Source organism: Lontra canadensis, unplaced genomic scaffold, assembly GCF_010015895.1.
Source record: "Lontra canadensis isolate GAN:19392208 unplaced genomic scaffold, GSC_riverotter_1.0 scaffold91, whole genome shotgun sequence".
In the NCBI taxonomy this organism is placed as follows: Eukaryota; Metazoa; Chordata; class Mammalia; order Carnivora; family Mustelidae; genus Lontra; species Lontra canadensis.
The window spans coordinates 3713243-3730815 of NW_022631085.1; the positions used below are offsets into that span (position 1 = coordinate 3713243).

The 17573-nt window shown below is 43.5% G+C and overlaps 1 protein-coding gene across 5 annotated transcripts in view; it reads left to right on the plus strand.

Moving 5' to 3' along the window:
• Positions 1-280: 280 nt before the first annotated feature.
• Positions 281-17573, plus strand: part of PDXDC1 (pyridoxal dependent decarboxylase domain containing 1) — a 51490-nt gene continuing 34197 nt past the window's right edge. The window contains exons 1-3 of one of the 5 annotated variants that reach the window (XM_032836254.1): positions 281-521; positions 16658-16727; positions 17264-17326. In XM_032836254.1, coding sequence (XP_032692145.1) covers positions 16678-16727; positions 17264-17326 — 113 coding nt within the window. In that variant the 5' untranslated portion in view covers positions 281-521; positions 16658-16677. Of the gene's footprint in view, positions 522-883; positions 917-16653; positions 16803-17263; positions 17327-17573 lie in introns of those variants that run through there. The other 4 variants (XM_032836252.1, XM_032836251.1, XM_032836255.1 and 1 more) reach the window with 4 other exon arrangements.

Genomic DNA, 17573 nt, shown 5'->3' on the forward strand with positions numbered 1-17573 from the left:
TGTTCCATTCCTGAGGGATGTTGACAGTGGGGACAGCTTGGAAGCCTAGGCCCGGAAATACAGGTGCATCACTAGCATTTCCAGACTCTCAGCACAGGAGTGATCACTGGCGGTTATGATATGTCTACCCCGAAGCCTACGATGGGCTTCTGAGTGTTGGGAACGACTCCACAGTGCCTCCCCCCCTCACCTGGGAACGTTAGGGCTGGCCGGCGTGACGGCCAGGTACGGAAGCCCAGAGGGCCCCGCCCACCCCGAGGGGCCTCGCCCACCCCGAGGGGCCCGCCCCGCCTCCCCGCCTCCCCGCCTCCCCGCCTCCCCTAGCCCCGCAGATTTCCCACCCCGCGGCGACGCCAGGAGCTCCTCCTCGTCTCCGCCCCGCCGGCCGCGGCCGCGGGGGACGTCAGCGCTGCCAGCGTGGATACCGCGGCGGGCCGCGGGAGGCGGAAGTAGCGCTCGGACCGCGGAGCCTCCATCGGGCTCCGCCGGCCGCCTCAGCCATGGACGCGTCCCTGGAGAAGGTCCGTACTCGGGCTGGGGGGAGGGGGTAGGTGGCGGCGTTGCGGCCCGGGGTCTCCTGGCTCCGGGGCGACTGTTTCCCGGTCGCGAGCTGCCATTGTGACCGGGGAGGGGCCCAGGGGCTAACTGGCCCTGCCTGAGGAGGCCTGGCCGCGAGGGCGTCCGGCTGGGCGCTCGCGGCTGAGGCCTGGTCACGTCATGGGGCCGGGAGCCCCTCGGGTCCCCGTGGCCCGAGAGAGGCCGGGCCGGTTCTGCGCATAGCCGGGTGCGGGAGCCGCGGGGCCGACCTTGGGGCCTGCCCGAGCTCGGTTCCCCCTTTCGGGTGACAGCTACACACTTGCGGCCCCAGAAGAGCGTGGACAGAAGCTCTGGTGGTTTCGGAGCCAACTGCAAGCCTGTAGGTTTTCTGTGGTCTTCAAGTCAGTGGGGAAACAGGGTTGAAGCAGTGGGTTTCCAACTTCAGCATGACTAGGGATCCCCTGGGGCCGTTGGTAAACAGCCAGATTTTCGGCAGTGGGGTCGGACCCTCAGTGGGGGCGGGACGGGGAGCTGCCTGTTTAACAAGTTCCCGCACGTGATTCTGACGCTGTAGTTTGTGAACACCTGTGAAGAGCCCACTCCTCCCCTGGCCCCGAGGTCGAGAAGGGATGGGTCTTCTGTAGGTGGTGAGTTGCGTTTTGGGGGCTCTGCTATTCCCCCTTTCCGGTGGGGGAGTGGGTGGGAATCCGAAGTGCCCAGATAGCCTCGCTTTCCTCTGGTTTGCCCTGGGGGCGCAGCTGCGGGATGTACCTGGCTCACTGCTCTGGCAAGGGGGATGGATTCTGATTGTCCCTGATTTAGGGCTGGTAGATGAGAACCAGTGCTTGGATACCTGTCTTCCCTCCAGGTTCTTCGTCTTCGAGCTTGTGAGTCCACTCGTGCAGACCCTGTTCTTTTGTGCATGCAGAATTCGGGAGCAGTGCTGCCTTATTTTGGTTTTGAACTGGCAGAAATGTCACACTTTGTCATGGTGTGCCCCCCCCCCCGCCCCAGTGTGGCATCTGCTGTAGATTGGTTCTCTTGTCACTGGAAAGTTGAAGGGAGTAGTTGTACCAGTTCAGCCGGATGTATAGCTTACACCTCATAAATTGCATGGAAGGTTTCTTATAAATTGGGTGGAAGACAGTCAAGAATAGAAGAAGATTATGTTTTTAACCTTATGTGTTTTGCTGGCTAGGAATAAAGTCTTTCCAGGCTTTTGATTAGTACACGGTGTCTACCTTGTGGTACCTTTTTTTTTTTTTTTTTTTTAAATTTATTTGAGGGAGAGCAAGCACAAGCAGGGCAGCTGCAGGCAGAGGGAGAGGGAGAAGCAGGTTTTCCTCAAAGCCAAGGGCAGATGCTGAGCATCTAAGCCACCCAGGCACCCCTGCCTTGTGGTACTTTTGAGTTACAGGCTAGGTCAGTGATTCTCAACCACCATTGCAGTTTTGTTCCCTAGGGGACATTTTGCAGCTTGTTTGGAGACATTTTGGTTGTCACAGCTGAGGGGGGTGCCGGGTGGGGGGCGGCTGGAGGTGCTGCTGGCGCCTAGTGGTTAGAGGCTAAGGATGCTGGTGGACATTCCACCTTGCATCCGACAGCCTCAATACCAGAGAATATGTGCTTAAAATGTTAGTCATGCTGAGGCTGAGAACCCCTGGTCTAGGTCACCTGTGTTAGGCCAGTAGTTGAATATAAAATGATACTAAAATTGCCTCTTCTGTGTTGTTTCCTGTCCAGTTTCATAAGACAGGATGGGCGTTGTGTCTTTTCAGTTAGAAACCTAAAGAACTGGCGTGACCTTTCCTCCAAGAATAGTTTCTTACAGGCAAATCTGCAAAAACAGTGGGTTGGAATCCCGCTTTAAAAATACTACTTTTCTGGTGTTTAATTAGTCGATTATACTGGTTTCTCCCTATAAATGTTGATCGATGCCAAAGGATCGTAAACTCTCCAAATGAGGATCTGAAGTGCGATGAAATTCCAGAGTGCCTACGGCTGGAGCATTCACAAAAATGGCAGTGATCTCTGAGGAATTCAGAATGTGTGGGCTGGAAGTTTCTGCCTTAGGCCAGTGTGGAAATTCTGAATGCAAGTGTTTGAGGACTAAGACTGTGTCTTATTTTTATATTCCCTGTTCACATCTAATGAGCGATTTCAGTTGGTGCTAAGTGGGCAGAAAAGAAAAAGAATTGCTATGTGAACGTTGAGGGTTTCGTGTTCTGAAAAAGAGTTTGAATCAAAGTAAAAACATTGAATTGTGTCTGCTATTCCTGTTTCTTTGAGGGATAGGCTGTTCTGCTAAATTGTACATTGCTAATATAAAACTATTTGAGCAGTCCTGAATGATCCCATTTAAACGGATCCTTGCATAATTTACACTGGCTACAGAAACCACAATGTTACTTGATTCCCATCCTCTAATTTCAAGTAATAGTTCTCTCTGAATGTAGTAGTCCGTCCTCATCTAGTACAATCAGTCAGTACATTTCCTTTGGTCCAAATATAATTCTGTACTCTTGCCTTTTCTTTACATAATATGTAGATGTGAGACCTGCCATGACAGAGACGTTTTCTTGTCCTGACCGCTCCTCTTTCCCAGTACTCTCCGCTGTATCTGAAATTAGTGAGGTCTCAAGAAACCAAGACAGGTCAGTTGAAAGGGCAAGGCATTCGGACTAGAAGAGTAGGTGTAAGGGCCTCAGCCCCCCGGTACTCTGTGTCCAACTCATTAAGGGGCAAGGCCCTATCTCATAGTCTCACAGTGTTTACTTAGGTTAATAATCAAGTTTTAAAAATGCCACAAGAAATAACAATTCTGATGCTTTAGATCTTAAGTTAACACACCTGCATACACTTTTCAGTAAAGACCTGCTCCTTTAAACTTGTACAACAGCCCAGACCTTTTCCTGTTCCTTAATAAAGCTTGTTCTTCCTGGGTATTATGTTTGGACAAAGCGTATTACAATTTATTTGCATTTACTTTAATTCCAGCCTTGAGTAAACTTAAACGCAGCTGTGCTGGCATGCTGGGCTGGATAATGCCGTGTTGGGAGAAGCTGGCCAGTGCATTGTAGAATGTTGAACTGCATCTCTGGTCTCCATCAGTAGCATTTCTTGTAGTGTGAGAACCAGAGTCGGCGAATGAAGAAGTTGTTCCCCGGGGGGTGGGGAGACTGCCTCTGGTTGAGACGCATGGACTTAGAAAATCTGAAGCTGCACCGTTCAGTAGGGGAGACACTAGCTGTATTTGGCTTCTTAAATTCAGATTAGTTAAGATTAAAATCTAGAATGCAGTTCCTCAGTCGGCACTTTTCAAGTGCTCTAGAGTGACGGTGTGGCTCGTGGCTGCGCGACCGGACAGAGCGGACATAGAACATTTCCGTGACCACAGACGATTCTCTTGGGCAGCACTAGGAGTGGGGCTCGTTTATTTGTTGCATATTTACTTTTTGTCTGCAAGAGGCAACTTTGACCTTGCTTCTGATCAAAATAATTGTAACCCAACCCATTTTTTCCTGTATTCCTTCTAAGCAAAACTTCTCCCCCACCCCCTTTGGATCTGTTTTTGGAAAATTGTTTCATCTTCCTGATGGTAAGTTTTTAAGGAGCAATAGGAACGTGACTGTAACGTTCCTGATTATTACTGATAAAGAAGACCAGAATTTCTATTCCTGTTTTGTATTTTAAAAGCGCACAAAAGGAATACCTATTAGCCATGTTTGAAATAACCATTCTCAAATGAAAAAAAAAAAAAGAGGGGGAAAGAACCATTTTCTGTGGTTTGACTTTGTAGACCTTACAAGAAAAGGGGACGGGAGATGATGGCCTATAATTTTGACATTCATTTAATGCTGATTCCTATATCATCCTCGTGTAAGGGTTTTGCATACAGGTGCTTGGTGGCCAACGTGGTAAATGATTATCAAATGCTGGGTGTCCAGGAAAATATGGTACAAAGTTCCTGATCCTGAAAATTTATGGCCTCGGGGATTTTTTATTTATTCAAGATTGCAGAGGCAGTCAGTGACCGAGCCGTTGATGGTGCATTGTGTGTGCCACCAGATCTAGGATTATGAGTTAAAATTATAGAGAGGAGTTGCCTGTGTTTAATGTCAGCTGTTTTCACCTAAAGCAGTGGCCTGCTTTGAGTTATAATTTTTCTTGAAGCCCGGCTATGGTCAGAGCCCCGTGCTGAGAGAAACATGAAGTGAGTAAGACCTGATCTTGCAGGAGGTTATGTTCTGGTAGGGATGTACCTGTTTCGACAAATCCTTCTATAGCATGGTGGGATAACAAGTATTAAGGATAAAAAGGGGAATGCATGGAATTGAGTGGCCAGGAAAGATTTTTGTAGAAGAGATTCTTTAGGTAGACTATCAGAACCCTGTCTTTTCTAGTTTCTAAAAAATGTAAATAAAATGTAAATGCTTACTTTACAATACAATTGTGCCTCATATTAATTGCTGGTAGATCATAAGGGAAAGGAAACCCCTTTTCACATTTTGAAGTTTAAATCAGATATTTAAAAAATATGTTTCCAGTCACTTTGAAAATATCCAAAATCTAGCTTACATCTATTTTTCGAAGCAATATTCAAAACAAAATATTATTTTTTATTTTTTTGTTTGATTTCTGTTTTGTGGTTTTTTGCTTTATCAAATGCTAAATATTTAGTTGCCTTAAAGTTGCATAATCTTTGCAGTCTAGCCTGGGACCCTGTCCACTTTTTATTTCTGTGGAAAATGCATTCTGAGTTTAAAAGAACTGAGGGAGGAGTACACTCTTCTAATAAAACCTTCTTCCTATATGTGGAAAAGCAGAAACAGCAAGATAAAGCCTTCACCTTAAAATGTAACTCCTTGGGGTGGCTCAGTTGGGTTGAGTGTCGGACTCGATTTCAGCTCAGGTCTCGATGTCAGGATCTCAGGGTCATGAGTTGAAGCCCCGTGTTGGGCTCCCTGCTGGGTGGGGAGCCTACTTAAAAAATAAAATGGGACTCCATGACATGGAACATTGAGCCACAGTGACCTAGGACCGTAGCGAGACTGAATTACTTACTAGACTGTACATTGTATTAGGTGGAATCCTATGAGGTTGTGTGGGTTTTGTGCATTAAAAACAGTTGAATGTAGGCACTTTCACAGTTCAACGTTGAAGGTCTGGAGATGCATAGATACCACACAAAGGCTTCAGAATCGGTGGGTTCCTTTCCTCAGAGAGACGTGGCTAGGAGCGTTAGCGCTACAGAGTTCCCATTCAGTAAGGGACAGAGTGATACTGGTGAGGATAATGGGTATCTTTATCTTTCTGATTCCATCCCCACCAAGTCCTAGGAAGCACTCCCTATAAGAAGCACATCTCAGTGAAAGATTTCTATTTTCAAGGGACTCTAGCTTGCTTTTTTGTAGGCAGTTTTTTTGTGTGTTCCAGAATGAGTGTGTGATTCCAGATGAACTAGTAAACGTCTTAGAAATAGAGCTTGCCTGGTGTGTGGTACTTTTCCATCTGTGTAGTTGTTGGGAAGCATTTATTCATGATATATATAAAGCCTGAATGGATTGATTCTTCAGAGGAGTGGTCTCTAGGAATACGTTGTTGAAACTTAGACTTGAATCCCTAGCGTTCCCAACACATATCTTAAGACGAGTGATCTGAATGCCTTTCTAAACCCTCTGCATGCTTCTGTGACAGGTTTGATCTGATGTTACTGACTGCTGCCTCCTTATCTCTACCAGATTCTTACTTCCCTGCTGTCTATTTTTGCCCCTTCTTTTCCCCATATGTTCTGTTTTGCCTCTCCTCTTGATGAATTGGTAAGATTAGATCCTAATGCCCGATGGAATATTTGAATATTCTTCACCTAGGAATCTTAAGCTCCTTAATGAGCCAGTGATTACAGTATGTCTTCCTGTTCTCACAGACACACTCAAGCAGAGTCTATGATAGTTAAAAAGGTTTTCCAAGAGTATCCACTTCTTAGAAGACACAGGCAGTAGTGCCTAGTTCTTTTTTTTTTTTTTTTAAGATTTTATTTATTTATTTGACAGAGATCACAAGTAGGCAGAGAGGCAGGCAGAGAGAGAGGGAGAAAGCAGGCTCCCCATTGAGCAGAAAGCCCGATGTGGGACTTGATCCCAGGACCCTGAGTTCGTGACCCGAGCCGAAGGCAGAGGCTTAACCCACTGAGCCACCCAGGCACCCAGTAGTGCCTAGTTCTTAGTGAAAAACTGTTCTGTTGAAATCAGGCAAAAGTATTTACAAATGGAGAAATTGAGATGCCAAGACAGCAAGCCAGGTTTGCAAGGCACTATATCAACTTCCCAGAGAATCCCTGTCAAAAATTTTCTCTTGTCCTTGACCTGAAAGGAACAGCTGTGTTCCTGGAGTGGCTGCTTGGTGCTGCTCAGAGATGCGTAGTGTTTGGGGTGCTTGTTGAGCTAGTGCTGGATAGCAGACACTGTGTCTTCACTGGGGAGGAAAAGAAATGATTTTAAGAGAGTTGATGATAGTTGCATGATTATCACTCTGTGGAATTCACCCTGTTTAGAAAGATGTAGAAGGCCACAGTAGTTAGTATGTTAGAAAGGATTTTGGGGCGCCTGCGTCAGTTAAGCTGTCAGTTAAGCGGCTGCCTCTGGCTTAGGTCATGATCCTGGAGTCCTGGGATTGAGTCCCAGGATCAAGTCCCGAATTGGACTCCCTGATCATTGGGGCATCTGCTTCTCTGCCCCTTTCCTTGCTCATGCTTCCTCTCTCGCTCACTTGCTCTCAAATAAAATAAATAAAATCATTAAAAAAAAAAAAAAACCCAAGCAGGATTTTAGAGTTTTTCTGATTGCTTTGATTGAAGAAAGGGGGTGATTTTTTTTTAAAGATTTTTGTTTATTTATGAGAGAGAGCACAAGTGGGGTGGGAGGCAGAGGGAGAGGGAGAAGCAGACTCCCCTTTGAGCAGGGCCCCGATGTGGGGTTAGACCCCAGGATCATGACTCGAGCCGAAGGCAGATGCTTCACCGACTGAGCCACTCAGACTCCAAGGTGGTGATTTTTTTCTTTTAGCGTGTCTAATGCATATGTTGTAAACTAGCATTTGATGACACCACAGTCTTCTGTCCACTATGAGCAGCTGGCATTCTCATATGCCTTAGTTCTTCTTCGGTAATAGTTATGAACATTCTGCCAATGAAAACATTTATTAAAACTAGAGTATCACTTCTATTGATGAATGTTGTGCTTTTTCGATTTTAAGATTACATTTTATGCTTCCTTTTCCCCTCTTTCAGGGGTCTGTCTCTTTTTAAAGGGTTAGCTCTGTATTTCCTAAATAGCCATTATTCATATGCCATTTTTTAATTTTGCCACATCAGTATGCCATTTACACTATTATTTGCTTAATGTTTCTTCTAAATTGACTTTAAATCGGTTCACCCGCCTTTTTAAAATTGAGGGACAATTTATGTGTAATAAGAGTACCCACTTTGATGATCCAGGTTGCATTTTGGTGGTTATACACAGGCATAGAATCACGAGCACGATCAAGATACGGAACATTCGCATCTCCCCTAAAAGTTCCCTTTTGCCTCTTAACAGTGGGTCCCAGATATGCTTTCTGTTCTGTAATCTGCCCCCGTTTTTAAACTTAGATTTTGCTAAACAGTAGTGTCTAAGAATTCAGGGTTCAAGGTGTTATTTTTTTTTTCCTCCTAATTCATTTGAAAGTAAGTATATGATTTTTGCTGTCACACTTGGTTCCACTGAGGAAATGTATACAAGAGCTCGATTGGTAGCTGTGAGAACATTCTAAAATTGACTGTAGAGCAGTTGTTGTTGAATTTTATGCCCTAAAATTCTTTTTCTACTGCAGTTTCCACTTTTGAAAGGTTCTTATAAACTTCTTGGTAAATAAACTTTATTAACAAATGATTATTTATCTGCTTGGTAATAACTCCCAACATCCATACCACAGGTTACATCCTGTATATGGGATGTCAGATCAACTTAGCAGGTCATGATCAGCAGGTTTTTAAAAATGAAAAAGAACTTGGGATGCCTGCGTGGCTCAGTCAGTTAAGCACCTGTCTTCGGCTCCAGTCATGATCCCAGAGTCTTGGGATCGAGCCCCCCATCGGGCTCCTTGCTCAATGGGGAGCCTGCTTCTCCCTCTCTGCCTGCCACTTCCTCTGCTTGTGCTTTCACTCTTTCTCTCTCTCGGACAAATAAATAAAATCATTTTCAAAAAATGAAATAGAACAAAACAAATAGGATGTATTTCCAAATAAGGGTAGGAATAGTGCCAGCATTACTTTATACCGAATTAATACATTTCTAGCCTAGAGCAAAAGTAAGAGATTTTTTTTTTCATTAATCCCTGCAGCCCTACTCCAGATAAATTTAGAACTTCTACTAGCTTTTGGAAAACTTGAGAATTACTCCATGACTTCTTTTACTGTTTTCCCTTCATTTGACTCTTGACTTTTTTCCTCCAACATTTGAGAACTTGAATTCATGATGTTTTAACATTATAAGTGTAATATTTCTTCTGATAGTGGCAGGGTATTTTGCTCTTCCACACTGACTGAAAGTGATGAAAATCAACTAGTATAAAAATGGCTCTTGTGCGCCTGGGTGGCTCAGCGGGTTAAGCCTCTGCCTTCAGCTCAGGTCATGATCCCAGGGTCCTGGGATAGAGCCCCACATCAGGCTCTCTGCTCAGCGGGGAGCCTGCTTCCCTACCTCTCTCTTTCTCTGCCTGCCGCTCTGCCTACTTGTGATCTGTCTGTCAAATTAATAAATAAAATCTAAAAAAAAAAAAGGCTCTTAAATGTTTGTAAAATAATGAATGGTGGAGCTGGTTTTATAAAATGAGCTCTTGCAGTTCTGTGACAATTTATCATACAAACAATTGAATGGTTCATCTTTAGCCTTGAAATTGCATTAAGCCATACCACGTGCTTTTGTGAGACATAATTGAAGCAAAAATACTGAATCTATTTCATTACACAGCAGAATCAGCCGTAACTGAAATATAATTTATGAATTTACAATCTAACAACTAACAGTCTAATAGCTGTCTCTGCATCGTCGGTAATGAGCATATAGTGGTTTCGTGATTAGGTACACACACTTTGTAAATGCTTTGTTGCACTGTTTTTTTTTTTTCATTTTTATAAAAGTTTTTATTGATATATTATATATCTGTGTACTTGAGTGAAGGTCCATGAATATTATGATCATTCTAATACCCATCCCATCCAGAGATGGTGTTTACTTTTACTATAATAATTTATTATAATCTTCAAGATTTTTCTTTTAACACTGTCCTTTTTGCATGAATCTTTCTCACATTTCTCTTGTACCCTAAAATATTTTTTTGCATTTCCTTTTTCTTAATCTTTTAGAGATGTGTGGTTTTCAGCCATTTCCAAGCTTGGTTCTCCAGTCCTATCTGTTTTCCGAGTTCCCATTTCATCTTTCCTTGGTTGTGCTGTCAAAATCTGGTTAAAACACTGGTTTAGTTTTCTAATTCTGTAATGGTCACAGCACAGCAGGAGTAGACGTGGGAACCACAGATGTTGCAACTTGAACCGGTCACAGGCTTGGTCAGCCCGGAGCGCGGCCAGAGGCCAGGGCGACGGGAGCAATTGGGCGCCGTTCTCTGAGGGCGCACCGAGGAGTGGGGCCCCGGGCTGTCGGCTCCTCCGGGCCGGACTGGGAGGCCGCCATCCTCATTCCCGTCCTCTTGTTGCACTGTTTTAACAGTCTGATGGCTGCAAGCCTCTTTAAGACTTAGGGACATGGGTGAGCAGAGGCCATGGGTGTCCAGCTCAAAAGTCTGAGTTGACCTCCTACTCCCTTTCCTAGAAAAGCATCTGAAAACCCCCCACACTCACATACTTTACAGCCTGGATTGGCTTGCTTAAGGTCGGTAGGAAAGACAATGGGAAGGAAACGGCTAACGGCCCCTGGCCTCTAAAGGATTGGTTGGAATCTGTTGACCTTTTCGTTAACAGAGGGACCTTTTTTCCTGAAGTTGTTCCTGGTAGGCCCCAGATTTTCAGTTAGGTCACTTTGTTCAAGATTTCAATGAGGGAACTTGGATTCAGATGTGTTTATAGGTAGGAAAAAAAATCTTCGGCAATACTTGGACTTCAGGTGCACTCTTTGCAAATTATACGTTGTCTTTGATTTTACCTTGTAACTCAGACAGCCGTGACCATAGACATTTCCATGGGCTCCACTGGATGGAACAAGGGCATGAGCCGTGGAATGAACGTTTTAGTCAAGGCCAGGGTACCTGTACATCCTGGTTGGCCCAGGACTCTCCCAGTTTATACCTATTGTCATGGCTTAATTATTAATAGTGCTTCCTTCACTCTTGAAAATGCCCTGGTTTGGAGATAAGTTTTTGGTTATCTAGTCATCTAGTTGACACTGTGAATTTTTCCCACTAAGGAGAGCCTTCTGATACACTTTAGCTGAAAACATTAATCAAGGAAGGATCATCTTAACATGAGGTCTGGGGCACTTGGATGGTTGAGTCAGTTGAGCACTGACTCCTGATCTCAGCTCAGGTCTTGATCCCTGGGTCATGAGTTCAAGTTCTGCCTTGGGCTCCATGCTGGGCCTGGAGCCTACTGTTAAAAAGGTTAGTGGGAGGCCTTAGCTCTAATTAAGACTTTTGAGTACAGGGTTTTTTCAAAGTGTGAGTTGCTTTGTTTACTTATTTTATAAAATTGAAAAGCAGTATTGCCTAGTGGTTAAGAGCACTAGTGGTTAGGGTAGTACAGGCTTTGTTTTAAATTCTGGCCTTACACCCCACTGTTTATAGCAGCAATGTCCACAATAGCCAAACTGTGGAAAGAGCCTAGATGTCCATCCACAGATGAATGAATAAAGGAAATGTGGGATATATACATAATGAATATGACTCAACCATCAAAAAATAAAATCTTGACATTTACAACAATGTGGATGGAACTAGAGGATAGAATGCTAAGCGAAATAAGTCAGAGAAAGACAATTATATGATCTCACTCATATATGGAATCTAAGAAACAAAACAGAGGATCATAGGGGAGGGGAAGGAAAAATAAAACACAGATGAAGTAAGAGAGGGAGATAAACCATAAGAGACTCTTAATCTTAGGAAACAAACCGGGTTGCTGGAGTAGAGGGGGGTGGGGCGGTGGGGTAACTGGGTGATGGACAGTGAGGAGGGCCCTCGATGTAATGAGCACTGGGTGTCATATAAGACTGATGAATCACTGAACTCTACCTCTGAAACTAATAATACACTAAGTTAATTAATTGGATTTAAATTAAAAAAATAAATTCCGGCCCTAAAGCATACTAACTGCCTTTGGATCAGTCAGGAAATAATACATATAAAAGTATTAGTTGGCGTAATGCCTGGAATATAGGAAGCAGTCCAGTAACTGTTAGTAATTAACAAGGATCACAGATCTCATTGAGCCCTTTTTCTGTGCTACATCCTGTGCTTGGTGCTAAGGAATAAAAAAAAAAAATGATAAGACATTCTTCCTAGGAACCTAGCACAGAATACTACTCTTTTCCCCCTCAAGAGCCTAAAACAATCTTAATCTAAATACTGAATAATAGATACCTTTTTTTTAAACAAGCAGTCTACACGTATGTATGTATGTAAAGATTGTATTTGTCAGAGAAAGAGAGCACAAGCAGGGGAACCACAGATGGGGAGAAGCTCCCGCTGAGCTAGGAGCCCCATGTGGGGCTCAATCCCAGGACCCTGGGATCGTGACCTGAGCCAATGGCAGACTCGTAACTGACTGTGCCACCCAGACATCCCCTGATACACAAACTTAAATCATTCACACATTTAGGTTTGTGTCTGGCTATTGCCCTTCTGTTGTGTATTAGCAACTGCCTTGTCTGGCACTGTCACAGGAACTGAGGATAAGAAATATGAATTAGATAATCACAGCTGCCCTCACTAGAAGCCCGAGGAGGCATGGTTTTTAGTTTGAAGGAACCAATGAACAAATACACGTTTTTCTTAGAGCATTCCTTGACGGAGCGTATTATTATCCTGCAGCTGGGTAACACTTTATATTTTGGATTTCTCCAGTTAAGCCCTGGAGGGTGTGTGGCATTGGAGTCCCATCACACTCAGATTTAATTTACTGAAAGTTAACTATAAATGTTATTTTCCCTAGCCACCCACTTTCCGCCACCTGCTCCACCCTCGACTTCACTTCCTAAATGAGAGGAGGAGCCAGAACAATTTAAATGTAAGCCATTCCTCTCAGTGAGCCCGGGCTCTGTACAGAGAGACTCACACCGGAGAACGCGAAGCTGCGTTTCCCTCCTGTGTCTTGTCATCACATGTGAATTCTCGTGTTTAAAAATAAGTACTGTTCATAAGAAGCGAGTTCTAAACTAAGTCAGCTATTTTGTGTGCTTTCAACTGAAAAACCATGTTCCAGTCCTATAGGAAAGCGCTAGCCATGTTGTACTTAGAGCCGGTGTGTTGATGCCCATTATGCTCTGTCTTCCGAAGGGGTTTCGGATGTAACATGACCGTCCAAGAATCAAGCCGACTTGAGGCCCCTAGTCCTACAAAAACACTCAAAATGAGTTGTCTGGATCCCTGCCTTCAGGGAGCTTATAATCTAATTGGAGAGAATATACTGGAAAGATCATCTCTTAAACAATCCGCAGTAAAGGATGTCAAGGAATCATAAGGATAAATGGCAGTTGCATATTAGAATGGCCCCTGTTTCACATGTTCTCTTCCATATACACGTGTTTCTGTTCCCATAAATACAGTTCTTTTTGTCAGGTACCAGATCCAGAGTCTATGGTTAAGCAAAAACAGTATTGCTGTCTTTAAAGAGAATACAAGAGAGCGAAGTGGTTTTATCCATCACAGTTTCTTGCAAGTATTGAATTGTGATTTAATAGATGGAAAGACAAAAGGCAGAAGGACCTTTTAGACAGGGCAAGTGTTACAAGCATGAAACAGGGATGTATGGTTCATCAAACAGACCTGTTTATCTTTTCGTATGGTTCATCAAACAGACCTGTTTATCTTTTCATTTGGCCAGAAGATTGGGAACACCCTGGGGGGTCACAGAGGGTAAGGGTAATGAGGAACATGACCAGTAGACGGAGGAGTTCAGATACATTCTCTTTACCATTATCTGTTCCTCATCTTACTCACAATCATTAACTGAGAACACAGAGACCATTTGAGATTGTTTTGTAACCCATCTCATGGTAACATTAAAATTGTGAATTTTTTTTTTTTTCAAACAGCAGTTTTAAAATGATTTTTCTATCCCGTGTAAAATCGTGTTGGATGTGGCTACGCAGTTATTTTGTAATCTGTTTTGGGGTCTGTGTGATGTACCAGAAAGGTCAGAAACAGGAGTCAGGAAACCAGGGTTCTGGCACTGCTCTGTCACCCATTCGCTCTGTAACCTTAGGCCAGTCGCTTTACCTCTCTGAATCTTCGTTTCTTCACTTCTCAAATGGTACACCAGAGGTTTACACGCTATACTTCACTTTTTTCTTCCTTTTTTCAGTGATTTCTTCTACAAGTGAAAGTTAAAACTCTTGTCGTAAAACAGATCTGATCTCCTTAGTGGGGTGCAGGAAGCTAAAAGCCCCAACTGCCTGTCCATCCCTACTTCCCCAAAGTTATTCCTGGAAGTCTTAAGACTCAGAAGAACACAAATGGAAAATCCGTGGACTAGATCCCTAAAGTTAACATTTTTCCGAACTTTAACTGAGTAGCATTTCTTAAAAACAGTTTTGAGGAGAGGGGCGCCTCGGTGTCTCTGTCCCTTAAGCAAGTGTACAACTTTTGATTTTGGCTCAGATCTCTGGGTTGTGAGGTCGAGTCCCATGTCAGGCTCTGCACTGTGCATGAAGCCTGCTTAAGAGTCTCTCTATCCCTCTCTTAAACAGAACAAAACAAACTTTTTTTTTTTTTTTTTTTTAGATTTTATTTATTTGTTTGACAGAGACATAGAGAGGAACACAAGCAGGGGGAGTGGGAGAGGAGAAGCAGGCTTCCCGCTGAGCAGGGAGCCCTATGGCAGCAGGCTCCATCCCAGGATGCTGAGATCGTGACCTGAGCTAAAGGCACATGCTTAACGACTGAGCCACCCAGGTGCCCCAAAACAAAACAATTTTGAGGAGATATGGCAATACTAACTGTAAAACAACCTATTGTACACTTACTTCATATAAGTTATGATTAGGTAAAGTAGGCAGTCTGAAGGGAAAAAAGCATAAATACACTTGAAATACAGTTGAAGGGTAAGAGGGGAGCAAAAGAAAGCCTCTGTAACTCTTGGTAACCCAGCTTGTATGGAGATTCAAGACAACTGGTTTGCCTTAAGATTGCTAGGGAGATTAAGAAGTAAGAAAGGGAAGTGAGTTTGTGTGTTTAATTTTGCAAGACTTTTTAGAATATTGCCTTAGTTATCTTTTGAATGGAAGTAAAAATTCACTTGGTACTAAAACCAGAAGAGAACAAAAAGACTTGAGCTGAAAAGACTCCCTCTGATCTGATGCCTGTCCTTCCAGTTCCCTTCTCTGGAGGCACTCAATGGTGACCAGCTGTGGAAGCTTCCAGAGTTTTTGGAATCACTTCCAGATTTTTTTTTTTTTTAAGATTTTATTTATTTGACAGAGATCACAAGTAGGCAGAGAGGCAGGCAGAGAGAGGGAAGCAGGCTGTCTGCTCAGCGGGGAGAGCAGAGAGCCTGATGCGGGGCTCGATCCCAGGACCCCGAGACCATGACCTGAGCCGAAGGCAGAGGCTATAACCCACTGAGCCACCCAGATGCCCCGGAATCACTTCCAGATTTATGAGGATATTAGTTTCCTGTGGCTACTGTGACAAATGAGCACAAACTGGGTGCCTTAGGACAACAGAAATGTGTTTTCCCACGGTTCTGAAGGCTAGAAGTTTAAAATCTGTATCCGTGGGCTGAAGTCAGGTGTGGGCAGGGCTGAATTCCCTCCAGAGGTTCAAAGGGAGAGTCCCTTCCTTTCTTGGGCCAGCTGATGTTGCCTGCCAGTACTCATTCCTTGGTCCCTGGCCCCATCATTCCAGTTTTTAAGACCAGACCTTCAAATCTCCCTCTGCTCTGTCTTCACATGGTCTTCTCTTGTGTATTTGTGTGTGTGTGTGTGTGTGTGTGTGTGTGTGTGTGTAGTCTCCTTCTACTTCTCTCTTAGCTGGATGCATGTGACTGCATTTAGAGCTCACCTGGACAGTCCATCTCTAGATCTTTAACTTAATCACATCCGCAAGGACTTTGCCATATAAGGTAACATTCACATGTTCCAGGGTACTACGTGAATTTGTTTGGAGAGGCCATTTTTCAGCCTACTACAGTGATAAAACAAATAGGATACTAATCATACTTCTCTGAACTTTGCTTCTAGGAGTGTAAAACTGGAATCATCTAACATTAATTCAAGACTGGCTAAATGATGAAATAGCCATAGAGTCAGGTATAGCGTCACCACTACAAATGAAGTGGATATATACGGACATGGAACCATGTTCACTATAAAGTAGAAGAAAGCAAGTTGTAGGACTTCATAGGGGTGGCGTGTGAGTTTAGAAAGATACACGTCACACCTGAGTGGCTTCCCCTGGGGAGTAGGAATGGTGGTTGTTTTGTTTTGTTTTTTTACCTGTTTGTACTTTGGAATTTTAAAATCAAATCTATTTTAGGGGCACCTGGGTGGATCAGTTGGTTAGGCATCTGACTGTTGGTTCCGGCTTAGGTCGTGATCTCGGGTCATGAGCTCGAGCCCCAGGTTGGGCTCAGTACTCAGCGAGGAGGCTGTTTGGGAGGCTCTATCTCTCTGCCCCTTACCCCATTTGCACGTATGAGCTATGTCCCTGTCCCTAAAATAAATAAATAAAATCTTTTAAAAATTTTTAACAAAAATAGAGAACTTGTAAAACAAGTACTTTATAATAAATTCATGTGTTTTATAATAACCCCAGAAGGAAATGGACTTGAGTTTAATTTTTCTGGATGAATTATGTTGCAGAAGTAATACAGGATTATTGCAATTTAACCTTTTTTGATTTGTTGCCCAGATAGCAGACCCTACATTAGCTGAGATGGGAAAAAACTTGAAAGAGGCCATGAAGATGCTAGAGGACAGTCAGAGGTGAGCCTGGAACAGAAGTGACCCTATTAAACGTGTTCAGCCTGTTGTGAAGCTGGTGGCACTGGTTTCCTGCTGGTAAAAACACCTCTTGGTTTCACAATGTCACACTTAGCTTAGCTTCATCTGACTTTAAAGACGGTGTTTGTTTTGCATAGAAGGTACTTTGTAATTAAAAGATTTTGAAATTGTGGGGCAGGACTTACTGATTTTCAGTTCTGCCTATTAAGAATTTCATTTACTTAACAGATTGATTTGAATCCTGTAAATGCTCCTTGCTCTATGTTTAGGTCATATAGAGCATCAGCTAACCAAAAAATGGGTTACAGTGTTACTCATTTCATGTTCCTTTCCTGAAATTCAACCTGTACCCCAAACGGGCTAGGCCAACAGGACTAGGGCAAGAGATGTGGGAAATGTATTTCAAATCCTATGTCAGTTACTAAGAGGTTAAAGGCAACATCATCACATGTTTACATGTTCAAATCTTGGAAATTTGATAAGACAGAACAAATCATTTTTTATTTCCTTTAAATTAGAAGAACAGAGGAGGAAAATGGGAAGAAATCATCAGGAGATATTCCGGGGCCACTCCAAGGCAGGTAGGTGACAATGAAGATACATATTTTAGTTGGGTATGTGTTTTCTTTAAATCGAGATTTCCAGACTATAGTTGATGGATAATTTTAGTTGTGATAAGCACAGAGCAAATTGAGAGTCCTGTACCGTGTCGTATCAGAAAACCGGAATGCCATTGGCTAGTTGTGATAATGCTGAATCTGCCTGCTTCTCGCCCTTTCCCATTCAGCATTTAATTTAATTTCGCATTCAGAATTTAAGAACTTCAGG